Below are 26958 nucleotides of genomic sequence, written 5' to 3'. Positions count from 1 at the left end.
AAAAATCTGAGAAGATGGAAGACTCCCAAACTCTTTTTATGAAGCCAGCATCATCCTAATCCCCAAACCAGATAAAGATATAACAAAGAAAGAAAACTTCAGGCCAATATCACTGATGAACATAGATGCTAAATTCCTCAACAAAATATTGGCAAACTGCATCCAGCAATACATTAAAAAGATCATACACCATAATCAAGTGGGATTCATCCTAGGGATGCAAGGATGGTACAATATTCACAAATCAATAAACATAATACATCACATAAACAAAAGAAAAGACAAAAATCATATGATCATATCAATAGATGCGGAAAAAGCATTTGATAAGGTACAGCACCCACTTATGATAAAAACACTCAGCAAAGTGGGAATAGGGGAAGCATTCCGGAACATAATACAGGACATATATGAGAGACCTACAGCCAACATCATACTCAATAGGCAAAAACTAAAAGCTTTTCCACTAAGATCAGGAATAAAGCAAGGATATCAGCTCTCACCATTCCTATTCAACATACTATTGGAAGTCCTAGCCACAGAAATCAGACAAGAAAAAGCAATAAAAGACATTCCAGTTGGAAAGGATGAAGCAAAACTCGTCATTCGCCGATGACATGATAGTGTAGATAGAAAATCCTATAGACCCCACCAAAAAAACTACTCAGTGTAATAAGTGAAATTGGCAAAACAATGGGATACAAAGTCAATATTCAGAAATAAAATGTATTTTTGTACACCAACAATGAAATATCAGAAACAGAAATCAGGAAAAAAAATCCCATTTGATATAGCAACAAGAAAAATAAAATACCTAGGAATAAACCTAACCAAGGAGGTAAAAGACCTGTACTCAGAAAAGTATACAACACTGAAGAAAGAAATTAAGGAAGACACAAAGAAATAGAAGCACATACAATGCTCATGGATTGGAGGAATTAACATCATCAAAATGTCAATACTACCCAAAGCAATTCACAAATAAAACACAATCACTATTAAAGTATCAATGACATATTTCACAGATATACAACAAACATTTCAAAAATTTATATGGAAACATTAAGGACCCCAAATAGCTGCGGCAATTTTGAGAACAAACAAAGTAGGAGGATCACAATACCTGATATCAAACTGTATTACAAGGCCACCATAATCAAAACAGCCTGGTACTGGCATAAGAACAGACACATGCACTAATGAGACAGAACAGAGAGCCCAAAAATAAACCCAAGTCTCTATGGTCAATTAATATTTGACAAAGTGGGCAGAAGCATAAAATGGCAGAAAAACAGCCTCTTCAACAAATGGTGTTGGGAAAGCTAGACAGCTACATGCAAAAAAAAATGAAACTCGATCAAATTTACTCCATACACAAAAATAAATTCAAGGTGTATAAAAGACTTAAATATAACTCATGGCACCATAGAAGTCCTAGAGGAGAACATAGACAGGAAAATGTCATATATGCCACACAGCAATATTTTCACCAATATGTCCCCTAGAGCAAGGGACATAAAGGAAAGAATAAACAAATGGGATCTCATCAAAATAAAAAATCTCTGCATGGCTAAAGAAAACAGCATTAAAATGAAAAGAGAACCAACCATATGGGAAAACATATTTGCCAATGATATCACTTCAGACAAGGGTTTGATCTCCAAAATATATATAGAATTCACACAACTCCCCTACATGAAGACAAACAACCCAATTAAAAAATGGGCAAAAGACTTGAACAGACACTTTTCCAAGGACATACAGAGGGTCCAGAGACATATGAAAAGATGCACAGCACCACTGACCATCAGAGAGATGCAACTTAAAACCACAATGAGATACCACTTCACACTGGTGAGAATGGTCATCATAAACAAATTAACAGACAACCAGGGTTGGAGAGGATGTGGAGAAAAGGGATCCCTAATGCAGTGTTGGTGGGATTGCAGACAGGTACAATCACTATGAAAAACAGTATGGAATTTCCTCAGAAAACTAAAAATAAATCTGCCTTTTGACCCAGCAATTCCACTGCTGGGATTATAACCTAAAATCCCTGAAACAGAAACCCAAAAGAACCTATGCACCTCAATGTCCATAGCAGCATAATTTATAATAGCCAAGTGCTGGAAGCAACCTAGGTGCCCATCAGTAAATACATGGATCAAAAAACTATGGTACATTTACACAATGGAATTCTATGCAGCAGAAAGAAAGAAGGAGCTCCTACCCTTTGCAACAGCATGGATGGAGCTGGAGAGCATTATGCTAAGTGAAAAAAGCCAGGCAGTGAAAGACAAGTACCATATGATCTCATCTTCAACTGGAACCTAATTAACAAAACAAACAAGCAAGCAAAATATAACTAGACATTGAAATCAAGAACAATCTGATAGCAACCTCGGGGGAGCTGAGATGGGATCATAGGAATAAGTGGGGTTTTCAAGAACAACTATCAAGGACACACGGACAATACCAAAGAGGGGTGGAAGCAAGGGAGGCAGGTAGGGATGGCTGGGGTTTTGGAGGGGAGATAATGGCAGACAACTGTAATTGAACATCAGTAAAATTATTTTTAAAAAATAATGTAAATTTAAAAAATAATACAAAAAAGTCATCCTAAATACCCAATAGCAGACTACAGAAATAACAGAAAACACGAACTGCTTAATTGATTTACCCACATAAATCAAATTAAAATCTTTCCCCATAAAAGATTTGGCAGATGCTTCATTTAAAAACACTTGATTTTAACTGCTATTTGAAACCTGTAATTCCTACACAAATATCACTTAACTGCTTGAGTCTAAACATGTACACTGCTCTTTTCCCAAATGTAATTTGTAAGCACTGAATCATTTAAAAGTCCAATGACATATGTGCTGAAAATAAAATCTATATCCGTTTTTTTTTTTTTTTCATTTAAACAGGTAATCAAAACTAATTGGCTACCTAGAAACAAGCATTACTATAGGGACATTTCTACCAAGGACTTTGATGTATATTATCTCTCCAAGGGATAAAATATTACTGTGTTTCTTTCCATGTGTTACAAATGGAATGTTCACTTCCCTGTTATAGGAACAGCTACCATTTATAGAGCACCACGAGTAAAGATTTCATGGCCACAGACCCAACTCTGCATCCAGAAACAGAAGTGCAATATGCAGAGAATGTGCAGAAAGCCATGCTCATATTTACCCTCCTCCGCCAGTGATGTAGCTGTAGCCGCCAGTGCCCAGCCCATAGCCATAGCGCTCTCCCAGGAACACCGGTTCACCGGACTCGTAGCAGCTCAGCAAGTGCTGGAGCCTGGAGATGCTAGGATTCCCAAAGGAACATAAGCAATGATCATTTAATTCAATAAATATTTTTAGAGTCCTTACATCCCATTAGTGACATTATAGAATACAATACTGAAATCATTCAGAGATGAAATTTGAATAATTTACAGAAGAACAGAATTTTTTAAAGGAAAAAAAATTGATGAATACTGTACATTACTGAAAATGGGAGAAACTGAGAAACATGGGCCTTCCTCCCAGTTTCAATGAGCCCCTGGCAGCATGTGGTTGCCCAGTTTGGGTGGCATGTTAATGAGGAAGGTGGTATAGCAAGTGTACTAACTACATGACTCATTTTTACCCATCCTGTTCCCCACGGAGTGTGAACTAATTGTCACATTTCTTCAAAACAACCACTTGGTGGTTTGTTTGTTTGTTTTAATTCTTGTTAGCCAAAAGGAACTTCTGAGGCACAAATGAGGTCCACCTCAGCATGGCTCACAGGTAAGGAAGGGAAGGCTTTCCAGGACACACTCCAGTTATGATGCACAATGATGCCTGGGTTTCCCTGGAGAACTGCACCCTCGTCTGTGGGTTTTTTACATGTATTTGTTTATATACCTCTGGCCCAGACACTTCTTTGTCATGTGTCAATGATAACTTACACAGGGCAATGAGAAGATTCAAGGGCTTGTCAGAAAAATGCCTGTAACTATTGCTGCTGTAAAGATGAAAAAAAAATTTCATAGGAAAATAAAACCTACAAGTTACTTTTTAAAGGCAACAAAAAGGTTGATGCTAAGAAAAGCTAGTTTTTCCATGTGGTAGGAACTTATACCACTCACAAATGCCTCATAAATTCCTTCCACTGTTTCTTCTAAATTGGACCTTTCACACCACTCAACCTTAGGTTCCCTCATGATACTAATCATTGTTCCTTGAAAAAAGTTTTCCAATGGTCGGTAACTTAGGAGACTATATTTTCTTACTTGGCTAAATAAATGTTAATATTTCTCAAGCCTGTGATTCATCTCCAAGATGGGGACATGATAGCAGGCATTTCTCTAAATTGCCTATGTTGGATTCTGTTCCCACAGGACAAAATTAACATTTAAAACACTAGAGTTCTGGTGTCTCATTTTTTTCTCTTTTGGTGGCGATGGGGCAGGGGGAAGGTGGTCATAAGAAAACAAAGTAGAGATGAAGAAGAGGAAGTCATCTTTTCCTTCCACACTCACACTGCTTACAAAAATTCCCCAACTCATAGAGCTGAGGCTGACAGTAAAGAAAACAAATTAAAGTATGAAAAAAATCTCTTATGAATGTGGCGCTAGAAGAGTCTACAAGCCTTCTCATCAAGTTTATATCTGTCTGAAGGTTAAATCCTCTGATAACGCTGACAGTTTCTGAACGGTAAAAAAATGTTATCTTTGTAAAACTATCCTGTTTTTAGCACACAAGTTAAACGTTCTAGACACTAATTTGGAATTAGTCTTGAGGAAGATATTTAATAAATAGTTCTTCAGGGGAAGGCCAGTAAATGTGTGGATACCTGTAAAATGCAACTCAGTTATGAAGAATAAACCTTAAAGGTCCCCAAGGAATCACAGCCTTTGGTTGATAACAGGCCCAGTAAAAGTCAAAGCCCTCTGGGGAAAATTTATGTCTTCTTGACTAGCGGAGAAAGGAAGGTATCGCTCTTCCTCCTACATATTGTAAAATTATCACTTCACATTCTCAACCTTCAATTTGTGAGGTTAAAATAACATATTTAGCATCTCCTCTGGGTTTGTTTTCCTAATGATATCAAACATTTCCATAGCCAAAATATCATTTGAAAAGTGAAGAATCATAAACTGAGTTTGAAACTATTATATTCTTCACACTGACTAAAAACGTGCATGTGGCAAATGCTGACCAATCTTTAATTCTGTCTGAGTGGACTGACCTCAAAATCTTGCAACTGTTCAGCTTCATAACTTCAGAAAAGTCAGAGTTCATGGTGATCGAGATTATTAAAATTTTGAAAGAAAAAGGTGATAAGGTTCAAACTCAAAAAATTTAAGACATCATAGAGCAGGTTAGATATTACTGCTGGTAAATACAAAAAAAAAGAAAGAAAGAAAAGAAAAGAAACACTAAACAAAGATCTGACAAAACTTCCAAGTGGCCTAACTGCCCTGTAGATGGATGCTGCAGTTACAGGCACAGCACGTGCTGCTCGAGATGCTGTCGACAAGAAGAGTGTGGGGGTGACTGTGTATGGCTGATGCTGACAGCCATGCTTGGGGTTCACTGGGCTTCTCTGGTCTGTGGGTTTATCATTTTCATCAAATTTGGAAAATATTTCTGTAAATATTTTTCATGTGCTCCTTCTCTTTAAGGGAACTCCAGTTGCATACATTCAAGGTTACCTGGAATTGTCCCATAGCTCAGGGATGCTCCGCTTACCTGTTGAAAATTATGTTATCTTTGTGTTTCGTTTGGACAACTACTGTTGCTGTGTCCCAAGGTCAGAGACACTTTCCTCTGCAATGTCTAATTTGCTGTTAATCCCATCCAGTGGGTTTTCAGCTCAGGAAATGCAGTTTTCACCTCCAAAAGTTCAATTTCAGTCTTATGTACACCTTCTATATCTCTTTTGTAACATAAATGGAGTTCAAATAACTATTTATTAATGACAGCTTAATAACTGCTAATTCCAACATTGTATCTTTTCTAGGACAATTTCCATTAAATTAGTTTTTTCTTTGTTATGGGTGAATTTTCCTGCTGCATTGCATGCCTGGTAACTTTTGATTGCATGACAGGCATTGTAAATCTCTTTGGGTGCTGGATATTTTAGTATTTCCATAAATCCTCGAGTTTTGTTCTTAGGTATGACCTTGTTACTTGGGAATAGTTTGGCCTTTTGGGATCTTGCTTTTAAGGTGTCAGGCAAGACTGGAGCAGTGCTATTTCCCACTATTAGAGCAAGACCCTCTACATGCTCTGCTCACTGCCCTGTGAAGCCAGGGAATTCCAGGCTGGCCGGTGTGAATAGGCACATGTACTCAGTCTGTGTGAGGTCAGGCACTATTCCTTCCAGTCATTTCGCATTTTGGTTGGTTCTTTCCCCAGCCTGCGGTAGTGTCCTCACACGCAATGAATGTTGGCTGACACTTCAATGGTGCCTCCACAGACCTCCCATGGGCTCTTCCTGTGTGTCTCTGTCCTTTCCAGTGCTCTGTCTTGCAAACTCCAATGGCCTTGATCACCCAGACTCTCAGCTTCAGCTCTTCAACTCAAGGAGTTGGCCAGGTTCCACCTGGGTTCCCATCCCGGAGCAGTGACTTGGACACTTTCATAGGGTTGCTAGCTAGGCAGTCAGAGGACTCACCTCATCTGCTTCCTGGGCCTCATCTATCATTGTTCTTTGTTGTCTCATGTCCAGTGTCTCAAAATCCCTCATTTCATGTATCTTGTCACTTTTGGTGGTTGTTTCAGATGTGAGAGTAAATTCTATCCCTGCTTTTGCATCTTGGCCAGACACAGAATTACCCATCATAGTTTCTAAATATGAATATATGTAGAATATGAAGCCATCCTGGGACAAGAATGACTCCTCACCTTATTAATGTATCATCATCCACAATGACTAACCATGCTATTCTGTCATGGCTCTGATTCAAAAATCTTTCCAAAATGGCAAATGTCTTTCCACAATGACCTAGGAAAGGCAAGAGGAAAACTTACAATGTACTATTTTCTTTAAAATACATATAATTCATTTTAAAACATTTTGTTTTTAGTCTTCAGGTTTTAAAAGTTTAAATGTTTGCATGTACCTTAATAATTTGAAATTTTAAAAACCAGCCTCTTCTGTTTTTGTCAGACATAGTGAACCAGGAGGAACTTTAGAAATCATGAATTCTAAGCCATTCATTTCACAGCCGAGGAAATGAAGTCTGGGGAGATGAGGGGATCATACAAGGTCACATGGCTAAATTGAGGAAGAGACAGGACTTCTCCCCTCACTCAAACAGAAAGCTGTCAACCTTGAAGAAATTACAAAAGCCTGGCATCTGTCCTTAGATGTACTTATCCTAAAGCAACTGTTAGAACCCCAAGTATCACAACCGGAGGGAAACAGTGGTGCAAAAGCAGAATTCTACACCTTCATTCATTTTGCAAATACTTCCTATTAAGTTTTAACATTCAGAATACTGTGGCAGGTTCCAGGCTATGCACCAAATACAAAATCTGACTAGGATAGTCATAGGCTTTGGGGACACCAAAGAAATACTAATGCCTTACTGCAAAATGCTGGGCCATAGTAAGAATAAAATGCTTGGGCAGAGAACCCAAGTTGATAAATAGAAAGACACCCTTCATTTCAATAAGGTATTTGGTGGTATGATAGAGAACAAGCTAATATTAATTAATTAAGTAGTTTAATCCACTCAATTTGACCTTTATTTTTGTTATTCTTGATCTCTTTCTATATTTTTAAGCATTATGGTATGTATGTTTGAAAGCCATCTCAAATTCCTTTTAGAATAAAGTAGAATATAAATATGAACAATAATAATGTTGGACCAAAAATAAGAAATTCAATAAGGAATGCATGAATAAATAATTTTAAAGCCAACCTAAATAGAAGACTGAAAAGCAAGATTAATTTAAAAAGAAAAAAAGAAAATTAATCTAAAATAACTTTTCAAAATAGACAACAATATACTCAGTAATACTTTTAACCTTGTCAGAAGAACTGGTAAACTGCAGAAGTAGTGTATCTGATTCCACAACTTACCAATCAAGGCAATCAAGATCAATGCCTCTATAGAACTAGGCAATTAGCTTACTATTTTAATTTTTTTTATTCGTAAACATGTTTGGGGAATCAGGAAACTAAAGAAAAAATGTGGCAGGAACTCTGGCTAAAAATTGAGATGAACAAAGAGCATCTGAAGGTGAGGTAGCCAAATATCTACTTCCAATTTTTTTAATAAAAGTCCTTTTAATTAGAAAGCTCACCATTTGAAGAGAAAACCCAGTGCACCTCCAACAATTTAGTAATTAAAATATTAACATACATGTCCACATATATATATAACATACGTGTGTGTATGTATATACATATATATATATATATATATATATATATATATATGTCTCATACCACATACAGCCAGTGTGGAATGCTACTCAGAGATACACACAGGACAAGCTCAGGCTGTAAGCTTCCTGAGGATAGAAACTGTCAGCTTCATTTCTACTTCCCCCAACATCTAACAGTGGCTGGAATATAGCAGTTCGATAACATCCTGGCTGGTTAAATTGCTAAAATTAAGCGAGGAAAGGCTTTGGCGGGAAGATGATAAATTCCCTTTGAAAACCCCATCTGGGCCACAATGAATTCTGAAGGTATAAAATGTATTGTTAAACTTGATCATAATTGTCATGTGCTCAGTCATACCAATTATGGCTTACTGAAAACGTATAACCTGTACTAGTACTTATAACATAGTGCTTAACCTGAAAACAATCAGCTCATATCCACGGGTAGAAATGTTGGGATGGGAAAAAGAAAAAAAATTACATAAGGCAAAACTTACAGCATTTATAAGATACTTCATTTTATTACTAGTTGAATTTACTATATGTGCAGAATGGACATTCTGAGTACTGGTAAGAGCACTGGTACTGGTAAGAGCACTGGTAAGAATGAAGGACTCACCTCTGTCTGTATTAGGAATTCCCAGATCCACTGTGGGAATGGAGCTTTCTGCATGGTCACTGTAGTATTCAATGAGACTGGCCTGACCTGCCCATGTCTGCTTCACGATGGGGACTGAAAAAAATGAGAGAAGCGGCAGTCAGTGGCAGTTATGCAGAGAAGCCTGCAATCCTGAAGGGGCAGCGCAATCTCCTAAAAAGAAAAAGAAGTTACTTGTTCTTGTTCAGGGGTTCCAAGCCTTAGAGCTCACTTTCTTGCCCTGAGAAATGCTAAATACACATGAATAAAACCTGCTCCTGAGCCATTTTCACTAGACTCTAGCTCCGGGCACTTTTCATTCCTGGTTATAAATATACTTGCTTCCATATAATGATAAATTTTCTGATTATATTGACTGCCTTTAGTTAGTATATAATCAACAGTCTGATTATACTGTTCAGTATAATTAATTTACATTAATTTTTCTCTTTTCCCAATCAGGTTCATTTAAAATTCACAACTGGATTTTTTAAAAGCTTTTTAGGGAGGTGGGAAATAGCATTACTTCCAAGGATTAGAATATTCGATGTGGTTCTGACTGAGATGCAATTTTATCTCTCTTACGATGTGGGGGACAGTATCTTTTCAAACTACTGTCCCCACCCAAAGATTCCAACAGGACCACCCAACCCTAAAGGGCATGGCCCTACCATTGGGAATCACGACACTTGAATATAATGTCTGATATTGTTGTTGCACTTAGGAAAAATGTGGGAGAAATGAAATCTTCAGAACGAATGCAGATTTTAAAACTCCTTTACTAACAGATAAATTGTTTTTTGTTGTTGCAGAACAACAAAAAACATTCCTGGTTTTCTATACTTCAGGGTAAAATGTTAAAAGGCAGCTCTGCATCCACACCTGACAAACAATTGCTCATTATTTGATATTAATTCACTTGACCAACTATCTGAATAGTTATTTTCTTCTGTGAATTTTTTAAGTCTGTGCATCTCTAAATTTTAAGGAAAAGAAGGGGTTTCCATTGTAGTTTTAATAGGAAAGGTCACCCTATCTAGATTTTATACCCTGTTAATTTAAGAATCTCAACTCTGATGAACCTAATCTTCAGGCAATATTTTGAGACATTATGACATCTTTTCCTTTTTCCCAGCCCAAATAAAAATAAATTATATGTAAAAACTGCCAAAGCAATGCCAAATTTAAGTGTCTAACTATGTAAGCCAACAAACTCAAAGTCAAACTCAGGTAGCCTTTGTATATGAAGTGCAAAAGTGTACCATTTTATAGTCTATTATTCACCAGCTTTAAGAAAAAGATCTGTGGATTCTCATTCTAACCCACTGAATACTATTTTTATACATTAAAATATAATTTTTCTGCAATCAAAAAGGCGGACACCAAGATTTCTCCATGGCAAAACAAACATGCAGTGAATAATGATAAGGTTGCCATGGGAAAAAATTCCTCGCTGTTCTACTTCCAAATTCCAGCACAACAATTTTATCTTCACCTTGACCTTGCACTGGCAGTTTGTTTTGCATATATTGACTCCAGAAGGGGTTTCCTATGGCTTGCAGGCTCTAAATGTTCCTGTTCTTGGGTAAAATGCCCCCAATGCATAAGAGTGAAAAGGTCAAACCGAACTTTCCCCAGTCCCCAGCACTAGGTCTTGCAAGCCATGTAGATTCTACTTCCATTTTTCTTGGTCTTTAGCCATCAGTTCTTGTGGCTCTAACTGCTTTATTAAAAAGCACAGGTATTCCTTCTCAATTAGCTAACTTGAAATTAAAATCAAAATCGAGTGCAAGTTAGCTCTTTGCTATAACTAACTACTGGTTTTCAGTTTTCAGTGGAAACAGAAATTTCACTAAAGGTAAGAATTACTGTATGACTGTTTTCCCCAACACCTTACACTGTGGCTGGGGTACAGTAGGTGTTCAATAAATAGTTAAGTGAAGATTCAATTGTGCAGGAATTCCAAGAGGCCTAGGGCTATTTTTGGAATTGGTTTAAAGAAAAGTTTTATTCATAAAGCAACTTCCATTCTTTGGTACAAGACAGCACCACCATTACCAATCACTTAAAAATAGATAAACCATTTTAATATAATGAGATGTTATGATTCTATAATACCAAAAGCATTCAACAGTTTGTATCATCTGTCACTGTAACTCCTGTGGATTTGTCTTATAGAGCAGGGGCAAAGAATTTCAAGCTAAGGCTAAGTTTTGTACATTAGCAGGTTAGGACTTTATTTTCAACCCAGTTTAATTCTAAATTACTTAACACTTTTAAAATATTGGGCAATTCTGTTAGCACTGCTTGAATTCTAAACTGAACTCATTCTATATGTATAAAATATTTTATATGGTATTGAAGTAGTATATTCCTAAAGATATTAAATATTGAAAAAACATGTCAAAACAGTTAATGATCTAATATCTCATTTTTGATAAAGAGACGTATACTTTCTAACACATAATAAAACAACAGTGAATGCCTCTTTCAAGAAGGTCTGCTGCAAAATAACTTAAAGTTGGAGCAAAGTAAGAAACTGTACTACAATAAAAAGCCTGCTGCACAGATGGCGTAAATCTTCCACAGGTCCTAAAGTCTTGAGGCAGAAGGAGCTGTGTCTCGCTATGAGGCACTGAGCATACACTTTTACCCCTAGTGAATTTACCTGTGAGACTCTGATTCCACATGAAAATGAACTTGACACTTGAACACAATACAAAAACTACCAATCAACTGGGAATGACTTGATTTTATGGAATCTGCCATTTTTTGACAAACAGACCGTTGCCTCAGTTTGCAAGCCAATGACCACAAAATAACACCCTGGGTGCTCATCTCAGGAGAGGATTACAGACACCTGCCCAGACTGTGCTTTAATTTCTGATGGTAGAGACCGGGTGGACAGAAGACTAAAACGCATCCCTCATGGCTGATCTGAAAGATCTCAGGACAATCTGGGACATCTTCATCTGTTCCATAGGCAGGGGAGGACTGCGTGAGGCAACCCCAGACTCCTGTCCTCTCTTTAATGATTAATCTAATCACTCCATTTAACACAGCAGGAAGCCTTTCCCCTGGCTGCATTTTAATTCAAGCCTCACATTTTAAATAAGCAGATTGTAAGGCAGCACCTCTCAGCCTCTCTAATCAGACACCACAGCTACTGAACACTCCTTTCAATGAGTTTGTTCTAATCTGCCTCTTCTAGACAAGATCACTGCAGTACAGATGCCAAATGGGTGTTTTTTAATCTGAAAAGAATAAAGTGTTAATTTTAGGCACTCAGAAGGAACTAAAGGCTGAGCAAATAACAATGCAACCTCTCTAATTAGGAGGAGATGGCAGGGGAGCATCTCACCACCACTGTCCAACGGACAAGGCAGCAGCTGCCTGGAAATGCCTGAGACATGCACAAAGGCAGAGGGATGCGAAGGAAATTCTTTACATTATGAGACAGCTCACCACACATACTGAAGAACACTAGCCCAGGAGGAAGTGATCAAGCCAATATTAAATTCCAGAAATCTCCTTGTTTAAATAAACTCTAATATGCTACACCCAGTTTCCTTGCTTTGTGTAATTCTTATAGTTTCATAAAACCCTACTGAATACTTGCATCTCAGAGTGCTGCAATTTCAGTGGTGTCAACATGTACTTCGTACTTAAGCCAAAAGACAAAATATGCTTTTGTTGACCGTGTCCTAAGAATTCTTTTTTTCATTTAAATCAGAATCCAGAACTTCTGGTCAAGATAGAGGCATAGGTAGATACACTATGCCTCCTCACACGACCAAAAGAAGGACAACCACAAATTTAAAACAAAATAAAACCAGAATGGACAGAAAACAGAACTGTATGGAAGTCTAACAACCAAAGAGTTAGAGAAGAAACATTTATCCAGATGGGTAGGAGAGCTGGAGGGGTAGAGACGAGCAGCCAGGTGAGAAGGCTCATGGCAAGGTGGTGGCTGGAGGACTGGAATGAGCGTGGGGGTGACTGGTGGATCAGGCAGTCCCACTTTCATGTGTGGATAAACTGGGAGGATCAACTGGGAAGTGAGACAGACCAAGCAACCCAGGGTTCCAGCTCGGGGAAATAAAGCCTCAAAACCTCTAAATGAAAAGACCTGTGGGGGTTGTGGTAGGGGGAGAAACTCCCAGAATCACAGGAGAGGTCATTAGAGAGACCCACGGGGTGCTAGAATGTACACAAACCCACCCACCCAGGAATCAGCACCAGAAGGGCCCAATTTGCTTGTATGTATCAGAGGAAGTGACTGAAAGCCAGTCCAGAGCTCAGCAAGTGGCACTGTTTCATCTCTGACCCCTCCCCCACCTACAGTGCCACAATGGAGCAATGTGGGTTGCCCCACCCTGGTGAACGCCTAAGGCTTTGCCCCTTAGGTACTTAACAGGCACGAGGCAAAAAAAAAAAAAAAAAAGGTCCCAAATTAAAGAACAGGTCGAAGTTCCAGAAATAATACAAGTAATGAAGAGATAGCCAACCTATCAGATGCACAGTTCAAAACACTGGTAATTAGGATGCTCACAGAATTGGTTGAATATGGTTACAAAACAGAGGAAAAAGTGAAGGCTATGAAAATTGAAATAAAGAAAAATGTCCAGGGAGCCAACAGTGAAGGGAAAGAAACTGGGACTCAAATCAATGATTTGGAACAGAAGGAATAAATAAACATTCAACCAGAACAGAACAAAGAAACAAGAATTCAAAAAGATGAAAAGAGGCTTAGGAACCTCCAGGACATCTTTAAACATTCCAACCTCTGAATCATAGGGGTACCAGAAGGAGAAAAGGAAGAGCAAGAAATTGAAAACTTATTTGAACAAATAATAAAGGGGAATTTCCCCAATCTGGCAAAGGAAATAGACTTCCAGGGAGTCCAGGAAGCTCAGAGAATACCAAAGAAGTTGGACCCAAGGAAGCACACACCAAGGCACATCAGAATTACATTACCCAAGATTAAAAAGAAGGAGAGAATCTTAAAAGCAGCAAGAGGAAAGGAGACAGTTACCTACAAAGAGTGCCCATAAGACTATCAGCTGATTTCTCAAAAGAAATCTTACAGGCAAGAAGGGGCTGAAAAGAAGTACTCAAAGTCATGAAAGGCAAAGACCTCCATCCAAGATCACTTTATCCAGCAAAGCTATCCTTTAGAATGGAAGGGGCAGATAAACTGCTTCCCATATAGGGTCAAGTTAAAGAGTTCATCATCTCTAAGCCCTTATTATATGAAATGTTAAAAAGACTTATCTAAGAAACAGGAGATGGTCAAAAATATGAACAGTAAAATGACAACAAACTCACAACCATCAACAACCAAACCTAAAAAAAAAAACAAAAAAACAAAAAAAACCAACAAAAAGAAACTAAGCAAACAACTAGAACAGGAACAGGATTACAGAAATGGAGATCACATGGAGGGTTATCAGTGAGGAAAGGGAGGGGAAGAATTGGGGGAAAAGGTACAAGGAATAAGTACATAAATGGTAGGTACAAAATAGACAGGGGGAAGTTAACAATAGTATAGGAAATGTAGAAGCCAAAGAACTTATGTGATGATCCATGGACATGAACTAAGGGGGGGAATTTGGGTGGGTGGGGATGTACAGGGTGGAGAGGAATAAAGGGCGGGGGGAATGGGACAACTGTAATAACATAATCAATAAAATACATTTAAAAAGAAAATAAATAAATCAGAATCCAAACACAAGCAGTTACATAATGGTTAGTTTCACTGTTAGCCCCCGCTGAAAAAAAACAAAAACAAAAACAAAAACAAAAAAGCAAGAGGTAAAATAATTTTGGAACTTGGCTTTAATCTCAGTTTTTCCATGAGGGTATAAAACAATGAATTCAATGTATATTTTCCCTTGCCTTGACTAGGCCTGGGACAAAATTGAGTCCCGCCCCTCACCCTCTTTCCGGGGGGGCTGGCCAACATTATGAGAAGCCTGGAGAGGGGACCATCACCAGTGTCTAACCTAAGTGGTTAGGCTCAGTCCTGGGAGGCAACATAACTACAAGTGACAACATGCCATCAGAAAACTCATTAACAGTACAGCCCACTCTCATTTTGTCATACAAATACAGTGTAAGTTTTATTTTCCTTCATTGTCACTTGGCCTTTGTAACTTCAACTGTTTCTACCACAGATATATAGGGAAAGAAAAAAGAAAAAAAAGACACCCTCATTCCATGTATTCTGCTTGACTACAGCCATAATATGCTTGACAGGGTAGCAGTCTAAATTCCCTGCTCGATGTATATTTGAGATCATCTGTGGATTTCAGTTCCCAGATATCCCCAATGCTACTGAAAATAAGGCCACTTTCACAGTATCTGGCCAGGCCAAACCTGACCTTGAGCATCAACACAAATATCAAATACTATTTATCAAGTGTTAGGGTTGGAATACATCCAAGGAGCTCACAGTGTAGCTGTGCTGTGGCAGGCAGAAGAGGGAATTTGGAGCCAGGAAACCCAAGCTCCAGCTGCCCTGCTCAACAGACCACAAGAACTTGGGCCAGCTGTTCTCGACTACACTCAGCTTTCTCTACAATATTAAGAGAATAACATTAGCTACCACATCGTAAGGAATTGTCAACATGAGATGACAGGATGTATGTGAAAAACACACCAGAAAATGTAAAGAGAGCAGTTACTGCGGCATTGTCATTGTAACTAATGTCATTACGAGGTAATTCTTTGCACCAGCTGGTGGCTAGAATAGACTTCCGGAAGGAAGGCAGAGCCCAGGCCCTGTTAGCTTCATTCCATCCAGCCAAATGGACATCAAAGTCCCTAAAACCCTGCTGCCTTAGACTACCCTCTCAAACAAACAAGTCCGAGTTTAAAGAAGGTGTGCCACAGAACCCACCTGTGAAAGTCCCATAAAAGGTTTTTAGGCCTCCAGATCCAAATTAACAGCAGGACATCAATGCACCTGGCTTTGGGGGGTTTGGTTTTAATGCTCCTTACAGACTTTTAAGATTCTTTAATTTTTAAGGACTTTGACTCAAAATTAAAATATAAAGTATTCAATGGATATCTTAAAAGATCACTCAACCTTATGCAAATAAGAGAACAATAAACTAGATTATTCAGAGCCCTGGCTGGCATAGCTCAGTGGATTGAGCGCGGGCTAGGAACCAAAGTGTCCCAGGTTCGATTCCCAGCCAGGGTACATGCCTGGGTTGCAGGCCATAACCCCCAGCAACCGCATATTGACGTTTCTCTCTTTCTCTCTCTCTCTCTATCTCCCTCCCTTCCCTCTCTAAAAATAAAAATAAATAAAATCTTTAAAAAAAAAACTAGATTATTCAAAATTACTAAATTAAACATTGCAACCTTTTAATTTCTGTAGAATATTAAAAATTTGACAGGGATAATCCCTAATTTTACTGCCTACTGTCACCTGAAAAATGTATTTCAAAAGAAAAAACACACCACCACTACCTGCACCCCCATCACCATCAGAGCCACTGCCATCACTACCCCCATCACCAACCCCATCACCACCATCACCATTTTTTACATAATACAGTGAAAGCAATACTCCTCTAAGCATAGCTTCAAGATCCAAGTAAAATAAATTAACTGAAATACTTCTGCTTGCTGTTAAAAAACAAAAAGCAACCTAGTTCATTTCCCTTTATACTTTTTGCAAAAGATATTTATCAAGAATTGTCCCACAAAGCCCTTCCAGATTATGAAAAAAGCGAAGGAATATTAAATCTAGGTTAAATTTGTGATAAATGAAAAATTTTAACGCTATATTGATTTTTAATAGTATTTTGGGACTCCTTATATAATGAATGCTATATTCATTTCGGCTGATTTAATACGACCTGGAACTTAAGATGACTATTTTAGACAAATATAGAAGTTTACAGTTACCATATTTTTAAGATATTGTTGATTATAACCATATTCTAATTGATGTCAATGTCTTAGAATTCTGTGAGGGCATGGGGAACTTGAATAAAAACATCTGTCTGCATGCCAGGATCTCCTTACGGAGGGATCACTGCTACTGCTTACAAGGCAACTTTTTCTGAAAACATGTATCTTAAAAGTTCTGATGTTTGCATTTGAAATAATGTAAAAAGAAGGAACAGCCTTCAAGAAAACATTCCTTCTTGGCATTCTTTCACTTTAAAATCCCCTCTATATTCTTATTTGGTTCGGTGGCTGGTCATCATAGGACATTGTTTTGTAAAATGCATTGTTTTTCACATACTGTCTCCAAGATTGCAACAGCCAAGCTTGTCCATTTACAATTTAAAATGCTGCCGTAAACAGTATTTAGAAGGGTTAGGGCCACCCAAATTTTAATACAAAATTGTCCTTTCTAATTTATCTCTGTGATTGAAGTGGTATGATGAGGAATACCGATTAACTAATGCTTTAACTTCAATAATATATGTGCCAATATCCTTTTCTTGAGTTTATATCTGGTTTGTATTTCTTTAAGAAGGCAATTCAGATTCTAAAAGGTCAATAAAAATGAATAACCCAAAACATACTTCTTTCACTGTGAAATTTCTTGCACGTTTTTACTGCAACAAAAATATCCTCCTTCTTCACTGGATTCCCCTAAAAAAACAAGGGAAAATACATGCGTATGTGAGCCCATGTTATCTTAACTTCATACCCACACCAGATCTCATATGCTCTAAAAGTCAAATGCACCAGTCAGTATCAGGCACATCAAACCTGATTCCAGAATGAAGTTTTAGGGGGCAAGAGACTGTAGTTCAACTGACAATAAAGCTTTTGATGTCATCCAGACTGGGACTAGCATCCCAGCTCTGCCACTCACACACTGTGTCATCTGGACAAGTCCCCTCAGCTCTCTGAACTTCAGTCTGCCATTTAAAAAGCAGGAAAAATACTCACCAGTAAAGCTGCTTTTATTAAGCACATCATAGGTGCCTGATAAATGTCAGCTACCTTCCCTTTCCTTTTTCCAGCTGGTGAAGATTTTGACAAAAGATGAGAACTAAGGGGCTGTCTTAGTGTAAAATAAGGGATGACTCCCTCTGGTGAGCCTGGCCTTACTTTGATGTTTAAAATATTTTTATGGCCCCTTTATTGTCTACCCAAGTCTAGGTTACAGTGATGCTCTGTCCTCTGCCAAAAGCAGGATTACTTCTCACACCTGGCAGGGAAGGAGCAGGTGGCATGGGCCCTGAGCTGGCTCCAAGCAAGCCGATCACTCAGATGAAAGGGGCACAGAGAGATCTGTGGACAACCCAGTCCCAAGGCCTTGGGCTGCATCGTGGGTGTTCTGACCGTGCCATCACCGGTCTCAGGCCTTCAGCAAAATTCAGTCAGGCCTCGTACATCACTTGGGCTCGCCTATAGTAACATCTAACTACAGCTTTGTCATGTTACTCAAGACACTAGGAGGTTGCCCTCTCCTCCCCAGATTCCCTAGAGCAAGCATTAAAGGACAAGCAAGCACACTATCTACAATTAACTAAATGTTACAGATTCTCCCCATTGTTGCTGTGTGTATGTGAATATATATTCATCTTTCAAAATGCAACACACAAACTGACTTGAGGATAGCAGACAACATATGAGGTAGTGAGTAAATGTTTCCTTATGAGGAAGAACTGGTAACAAGTTAGCGAGTTTCAGCGGTCTTCAGGCTTGTCCTGGTGACTAGACTGAGGGTCTGCCAAAACAAGAGTCAGGCGTTCTGGACAGTCTCAGGTGAGATCGCAGTGAGGTCACCAAGTAAGAAAATAATGAGATGGGCTTGAGGAGAGGTTTGGGTATCATGGGAAATGTTTGAAATTGCTTTTCTAGGAGGTGAAAGAGGTATTCCAATAAATACATGCTGGATCATCAACAAAAGAAGTGGTTCCAAAGGCCATGGCAGGCAATGCTGCGTAAGGCTCTAGAGGGAGACAGTAGAGGTCACACCCTCCCTCCCCGGCCACTCCCTGTGCAACTGTGAGCAAGCAGTCCTCAGGGCCTCTCTCTCCTCCCTTGTCAATTGGGGTGAGGACAGTGCTTACCTTGGAGGGCTGTTATTAACAGCAAAATGTATATGCTTCCTACCTAGCGTGTAGCAAAGGTTGATTTTTTTCAGTATGCAAGGTGCAGAACAACATATGCACAGCAAGTACATTTTCCTTAGACGCGCAAGGAAGTTTTTCTTCTACTACTTACACAAAGGGGCAGAAAAGAATGGAATGTGGTGGCACAGTGGGCATCCACGCTGTCCGTACACAACTCAGGCACTGGAGTAAGAGGAGGCCCGTCACCTTTGTCCCAGATGTAGAGCGCAATCTGTTTGATGACCAGAAACCAGCTGTGAGTGAAAGAACTCAACCAACCCCACAAGTATGAGAAGCTATGAAACAGCTCAAGGAAGAGCAATGGCACCTTCTACAGACATTACTAGACTGAAGCATGTTAGTTTGTCAGTATTCAACAGCTTCTCTGCTTACAAAAATAGTAACTCCATGTGGTTTGATTTATCTTTTACTAAAAAAAATTAACTAAGAATCAATATTCTGACTTGCAAAAAATTCCAAAGTTGTCCTAAGCAATTATATGGAAACTATTTGAGGATTCTCAAACATCATGGAGAAAGACACAAGAAAATGTTATCATGTCTGGTTTCCTGTTGTATGGTAATGACATATTTGACTTGCAGAAAACATCTAAAAATGCTGATGAAATATCCTTAAAATCATTGCTAATGAATTGCTACATTTGCACAAAAGTGGAGCTTGTGAGGACAAAATGCAAGAGTGAGAACCTGGGAAGAAGGCAGCCAGGACAGCCCTCCTCAGCAGGTATCAGCGGAGCCCTGGGGACACTGGGCTTCTGATTGGACTCATGAGCATACAGCCTATGACCCACTGCGGTGGGGTGTCTAACACAAACCCCACACTGAGCTGGGGCTCTGGAGCTAAAGGGAGCAGAAACCATCTCCAAATCTCCTCTGGGTTTTGTAATCAAAAGCTAGGCCTCCCTAACTGTAGCACTTATGGTGTCCAAACACCGCCAGAGGGATTTAAAATGCTCCCACATCAGTACAGCAAAAGCAAGTGCAAGTCCTTACTGAAGACTTCAACGCAGGACTCAGAGGATACTGGGATAAGGTTCCAAAGGAGCAGGAACACTCCCAGAAAAACCACAGAAGCACAAACAAGTGAGCTGCTGAGAAAGTGCCAGCAGACACAGCTTCATCTGGATTCAGGGAACCACATGACCTTGGTAGGGAGATGATGCATGGGGGTGGAGGGAGCACACTGTTGGGGAATACAGAACACCATTTATATCCAAAGACATGAATTCCTGATTACAGAAACTTTTAACCAAACACACCATGACATACCTCATGTTTCAAATCTATTGTAAAGTCAGACCTCAGGGACTCACTCTTTAACCTCTTGGTAAGCCTAGAAAATAGAGACAATTTGTAGGTTTTTCTTAAACCAGAAGAAGCATAAACAAGAATAAATCATTCCTGAGACTTTCCCATGTTTGAAAACAGGCAAAAGTACAAACATTAAGATAAAAATAGGAGTTTGATTTCCTTGAGGCTAAGGACTGTGAAAATGCAAGGCTGTTGTACATGCAGCTTTCATTATTCAAGCACCTGGCAAATAACATAAAATACATTACAAAACAATGCAATGCAATACAACGCATTAAATGTCTTTTTCTAAAAAAGTCCTGAAGTTTGTTTTGACTCCTGATAATCCTTACACTACACAATGACAGAGGAAAAAAAAGCTTGCTTTCACCCTCTAACTTTTAATAACTCAAGTGAATTACAATTGGTAGAGATTTTAGTGAAAGAGAGGATGTGGTATCAGGGAAGAATGTCATTTTCTTGCTTAGAAAATCCTCCATGGCTCCTCTCGATGAAGAATCAAGCCCCACGCCCCCACACACAAGCACAAGAGCCGTTCCATGCCCCTCAGCCATGCCCAGCCCACGGCATCACCTGCCCCACACAGGGCACAATCCTGCCTTCTCTCCTCTCCTGCACAGCTGCTCCAGTGCCCTTGCCCACTCTGACTCAGCAACCTTGCTTCAAGATCAAGTCAAGACCACCTTCTCTGTGAAACCTTTTCAGACTTACCCAGCAGGGTAAATGAGAACTTCCTTTGCTTCCAGAGGAGGAAGCACAGCCCCACTGGCTTTGTCACATGCATCACAATCTGTTGTACACATGTCCTTCTCTGCCTATACCTTCTGTGACCTGCCAGCACTGCCCGCTGTGCCTGGCCACAGTGAGCACTCAGGGAGCAGCCTCAATAGACGAGGGTGGTGTATTCCTTGATTCCAAGCTGAATGAGGTAGAACTACATAGTTACCAAGACCAATGGAATTCCACATGGTTCTATATTCATTACAGGGCTAGAGATGAGACCATCAGTTCTAATTACAAACCTCCTAACACATAGTTTAACTATAAAGAAACAGCAGTGATTTTGGAAAAAAAAGTATTTGGTTAGCCAAAAAGTCTGTTCAGCTTTTAAGTAAAAATAAGACATGTTTTTCATTTTCACCAATAACTTCATTGAACAACATATTCACCATTTTGTTCCACTACCTTCTGCCATCTTTCGGGCAACTTCATAAATCCATCTTCCCAAAACTTTTTTATCTTTTTAAGCAAAGAACTGTTCCAAGTGTCTTTTGCAGTCTTCCAGGAAATTGAATTTTTTTCCATTAAAGACCAAAATAAATGAAAATTTGAAGGTGCAGTGCCTGGTGAATGCAGTGAATGAATCAGAAATTCCCAGCCAAGCTGTAACAGTTTTTGCCTGGTTGTCAAAGACGCATGTGGTCTTGCATTATCCTGATGCAAGATTATGAGTTTTCTGTTAACTAATTCCAGAAACTTTTCATCGACTGCTTCTTCCAGTTAGTCTATTGGGAGCAGTACTTGCTGGAATTAATTGTTGGGTTTTCCAGAAGGATCTCATAACAGAGGACTCCCTTCCGGTATATCCCACCACATATATAACATCACCATCTCTGGATGAAGACCAACCTTTGGGGTAGTTGGTGGTGGTTCATTTCACTTGCCCCACGATCTCTTCCTTTCCACATTGTTGTAAAGTATCCACTTATTGCCGTTCATCACAATGTTTTAAAAACAAAACATTTTCATTATGTTTAAGTAGAGAATTACATGCGGAAATACGGTCAAAAAGGGTTTTTTTGCTTAACTTATGTGGAACCCAAACATCAAACCAATTAACATAACCAAGCTGGTGTAAATACTTTTTAACGCTTGATTTGGCTATTTTGAGTATGTCAGCTATATTGTTGTCAATTAATGTCTCAATTTGACTGTTAATCAACTTCAACTGGTCTACCAGACTATGGAGCATTGTCCAGGGAGAAAATCTCTAGCACAAAACTTCACAAGCCACTTCTGACACATTCAATTAGTCACTCACAGCACTTTCTCCATAAATTGCATAAATCTTTCTTTGAATTTCAGTTGCGTTTTTACCTTTCTTGAAATAATAAAGCATAATATGCCAAAATGTTGCTTATTTTTCCATCTTCAATATTAAAATGGCTACACAAAAATTCACCAATTTTGATAAGTATTTTTTAATGCATGCTGATATGACAGCTGTCACATACAATCTAACAAAATTATTTCAAATGAAGTTAAAGACAACTAAGCACTAGTAGAGCCATCTTACAGAGAAAACAAATGAAGTTTTTGGCCAACCAATAGTAATAAGTTTCAAAAATCCCTTTACTGACTTTTTAGCCTGGTGGAGCCACAAAGATTTCTTCAAAAAATGTACTTTTTTACTCAAGGAAAGATAAAGAAGAATGACAATTTAGGTTTGGTTATTAAGCATTTGTCTCATGTTGATATTAACATAGCCTGGCAGCAGGTAGCTCCAAAGGAAACCCCCTGCAATCTCTGTCACAGTCCTTCTCAGCCTCTGCCCACAGATTTGTGAGCTGGAGTGGGTGAGGGGTCATGAAGAGACCATGTCCTCAGATATGTTCCAATATACATTAAGGGGAGGAAAGTCTGCCCTGGCATGGAATCTTGTCCAGTTCCAATTCTCATTTGGAGCCCATTTTTATAAATAAACCATATCAAGGTAACTTTGGAATCTGGAATCATGTCAAGTGCCTCCAAAATCTGATCTGACCACACCCAGACTCTAAAGACAGAAAACAGTCACATCGGGCCTAGTGTTACAGGCAAGGGACACGCAGCTTTGATTGGAATCCAATGCACATTGACACCCACTGTGAGATCATCACATTTTGGATGCCCCTTCTTGACACTAACCACCTCAAAGAGTTAGTTTATGTGCTGTCAGCTCTTTGTCTTCAAGTTTCTTTCTCATTCAATTTGTAAAACTTTCTCTTTGGGTAGAACCTCAAAGAGGAAAGTGAGGACCATGGATTAAGCACCTGTAAGATGGACAAATAATATACGCACTGACATTTTTGAGTGACTGCGTATAGCAGCCTACAGAGTGACAGTTACCTCAACATCACCCAACATCACCAACTTCATATTGATGGGCCACCTCATGTGACCATGTGACACCCTGAGCCCAAGTCAGTCAGTCACCTTGCAAATGTGTTCAAATCCTAAAAATGCACAGGGTGTCCCCCTAACTTAAAAGGCTAGTCCTAGTAGCGGGAACTAGTTTTCATTTTTCTATACATTAAGCAAGACAGCTCAAGGGTTTTTAAAAGCTAATTTCAGTAACCAACAATGCCAAAAAACAATTAGGGCCAGAAGTCTCCATTGCTTAAATATTCCCTTATTAAATACTCAATTCCTACCAAATATGGCATTTGATATTCAGCTTTCCTATTTTTAGAAGGCATTAAGTCATGCCCCAATAACAGTCCTAATGACACAACCAGCTAGACTGGAAACTACAACGGAGATAGAATCTCTTCAACTCCATTCCAAGAAATCCTCCTACAACACTTTTCTAGTCCCACTTGTGAGCCAGTCAATAGAGTGAGCTGCTGAAGGAAATCTAGTTAAGGTTTGCCAGGGGAAAACAATGGACAAGAGTTAACAGTGTTCTGTAATAACACTGATGAAGCAATCACCTTATTAGAAATTGATGAGTTTCTCTGAAAATGTAAGCATGTTCTTACTGATACCATTGTTGGAAGATTCCATAGATGGATCATCAGGAAATGTTGAGCCGTGTTATTTCAAACCTCACTCATGTGACACTGCTAGGACAAATAAGATTTTTGGTGGTAAACCGTCTAAGAAAGTGTGTCATGAACCCTCTTTAAGTTTTTCTGGTGATTTCAGCTAGAGAAATTCTTTCATAACTGTAACTGTAAATTGTTGTCCTACCTACTGAGAGGACTAGAAAGTCAAGGAAAGGAGACAAGGAACCAGCATTCCTATAGAGGGTGCTGGGTGCTGTCAATCACCTACACAATACAGTTTCCCCTTCCTTTTTCCCAAGAGATTCTAGTTGTGATTAATCCTTGAGCCAAATAAATGGACTCCAGGGTCAGAATTAATTTGATCCCAACCGAAGCACTGAAATACCCTGACAACTGTTACTGGTCCAGGAGTTGGTACATGCCTAAAGGTGATCCAACCAACTTCACTTGGACAAGGTCCAACTAAAGACTGGGGACAAGCACTCACCTTCCGTGGTTAGAGAGATTCTCTACTCCTGGACATAAACAAAATACATGTAGCCCTCACTGTCTTGAAACTACAAAGGAAAACCAGATTCAGGATGAATTGATGCTGTATACTCAGCAGGAGACAGAGAGAGAACCAGGGTCCTCAGTAACACTGTTGATCTCCTGTACTAACCAACCACCAACCCTACTTCCCAAGTAAAGTAATAATATGTCTTCCATCCAGCCTGCGAATGGATGTGGCTCCTAGAAACAGAAGGAAATGAAGTCAGCACATTAGCTTCTGAATGGGAGAAACCAACAGGAAAGATCCAGTTTTGTAGTTGATAGAGCTAATTTGTACTTATGCCTCCTCTGGTCCTAAATATAATAGTAATTTCTTGAAAAATAAAATAGAATATCCTATTAGCTGTATCTTGGCCACAGATAGCTTCTATGCTAGATGGGTTATATTATTTTATCTATTTGATTAGTGCTTGTATCATGAGAAAAAGGAACCGAGGTGTTCAACCTGCAGCCCATGGGTCACATGCAGCTCAGAATGGCTATGAATGCCCCCCAACACAAAATCGTAAATTTATTTAAAACATTATGAGATTTTTTTTTGTGATTACATTTCATAATGTATTTAATGTGTGGTCCAAGACAACTCTTCTTCCAGTGTGGCCCAGAGATGCCAATAGGTTGGACGTGCCTGGTAAGCAGAATTTTGCATTTGGTCCTATGGTAGAGTCTGCATTTATATTTTGTTTTACTTTTTCTGGCAGTGGAAAGGGAGGACAGGCAGGGAGAAGACCATGGATATGAATTAACTACAAACATTCTATAGTTTGTCGTTAATTATTCCGTGCTGTGAAAGCAAACAACACAGTATGGAAGGTTAACTGGTGCCTCCTTCCTCTAGCACGCTGCAGTTATGAGGCAAGTACTAGAAATTTTCTGAACTTGTGCAGAAGATTTAGTCTTTTGGCCCCAGTTCCCTTAGCTGTAGGTCCCTACACATCATATAGCAGTGAGATGAGGCCCTCAGTTTTCTCCCAAATCTCAGCAGAAAATATTGTTGAGTTTATCCAAAAGAGAGTGAGCTGGCACTTGTGAACAGATGTTTTCAATGACTTCATAAACACAAGGGAGAGAAGGAGGTGCCTCTGGGACTATCTCTACAGAATGCCAGGTAGTCTGTAAAAAGTGTCCCCTTAATAAGACAAACATCTCAGCTAGTGTACAATCTGCAGCCCAGTTCACAAAGCCCCAGGCAGCTGGTCACATGGGAACATGAAGCAGTTAGGAGATCAGCCATGGAACCTGCCAGTGCTCGGTGGCTGCTACACATATGAGCAATGCAGTGTGGCAGGAGGGCAGAGTCATAGACCTAGAATTTCCACAGACCAGGTGATGCCTTGATGCCAGCATGGCGAGCAACAAGACTGGACAAAGCTGTCCTGTGTGAGGATAGTGGGAAGTCGAAGGCATGCTCAGGACATGCCGCTATCATCCACCTGGTTTAAAAAGGAAAGGTAGGTATTTCTTACACTTAAGTCAGTAAAAGGTGGATTGTATTCAACATCAAAAAAGGTCTCCTAGAAGGCCCTTGCAAGATGGGGAAACTGGGATGAAGAAGAAAGGTGAAACACTTTAGATTAGGAGGGTCTGCATCCAGGACAAGGCACCTACAGGATAGAGAAAGGGATTATGGTGGCTTTAGAGAGATGGTGATAATCCCAGGCTTACTGTACAGGGTCTTCCTGGGTCTGCTGGTTTTCTCCTTGGCCCTGGGGGAAGGAGGCACTTTCTGTTGTCAGCATCACAGGACAGGTTATAGCTGTACTTGTCCCTCTCCCAAGAGAAAGACAACTCTCTCTTCTCAGTTCTCTTCCACTCTGCCCCAGCCCATCTAAAAATGGAGTAAGGAAACTGTGTAGGTCCTCCTAGACATGCCTGGTACAGGCTGGGAGCAGGGTGCCCTTGCTTGGCTATCTCAGAATGGTGCACAAGAGTCAAGGTTTTTAGTTGAAGATAACGGAATGTACTGTGGCCAGTTTAAGCACAAACTGCATTTGTAAAGGCATGTACTAGCTCACAGGATCTTTGGAAAGTCACAAGATGAGTCTCTGGGCTAAGATTGCCAGAACAATCCTCACATTCACACCACAGAAATGGGTGCTCAAGGACTTGTGGCCTCTGCCTCCATCAGGGGACTGCTACATTAGGAAGCCACCATCCCAGCTGCCAGCCCTCCAAAGGATTCCTCCTTTGTCC

General features: G+C 39.5%; 1 protein-coding gene across 6 annotated transcripts in view; it reads right to left on the bottom strand.

Moving 5' to 3' along the window:
* B3GLCT (beta 3-glucosyltransferase) overlaps nt 1-26958 on the bottom strand; it is a 135370-nt gene that overhangs the window by 36656 nt on the left and 71756 nt on the right. For all 6 annotated transcript variants that reach the window (XM_036018378.1, XM_036018375.1, XM_036018376.1 and 3 more), the window contains 6 exons: nt 20405-20468; nt 19228-19347; nt 17571-17640; nt 9004-9117; nt 6894-6993; nt 3202-3321 (listed from right to left, as the gene is read on the bottom strand). In XM_036018378.1, coding sequence (XP_035874271.1) covers nt 3202-3321; nt 6894-6993; nt 9004-9117; nt 17571-17640; nt 19228-19347; nt 20405-20468 — 588 coding nt within the window. The remainder of the gene's footprint in view (nt 1-3201; nt 3322-6893; nt 6994-9003; nt 9118-17570; nt 17641-19227; nt 19348-20404; nt 20469-26958) is intronic.

Source organism: Phyllostomus discolor, chromosome 2 (assembly GCF_004126475.2).
Source record: "Phyllostomus discolor isolate MPI-MPIP mPhyDis1 chromosome 2, mPhyDis1.pri.v3, whole genome shotgun sequence".
NCBI lineage: Eukaryota > Metazoa > Chordata > Mammalia > Chiroptera > Phyllostomidae > Phyllostomus > Phyllostomus discolor.
The sequence above is the reverse complement of the archived record's forward strand: the minus strand, read 5'-3'. Positions and strand labels throughout refer to the sequence as shown.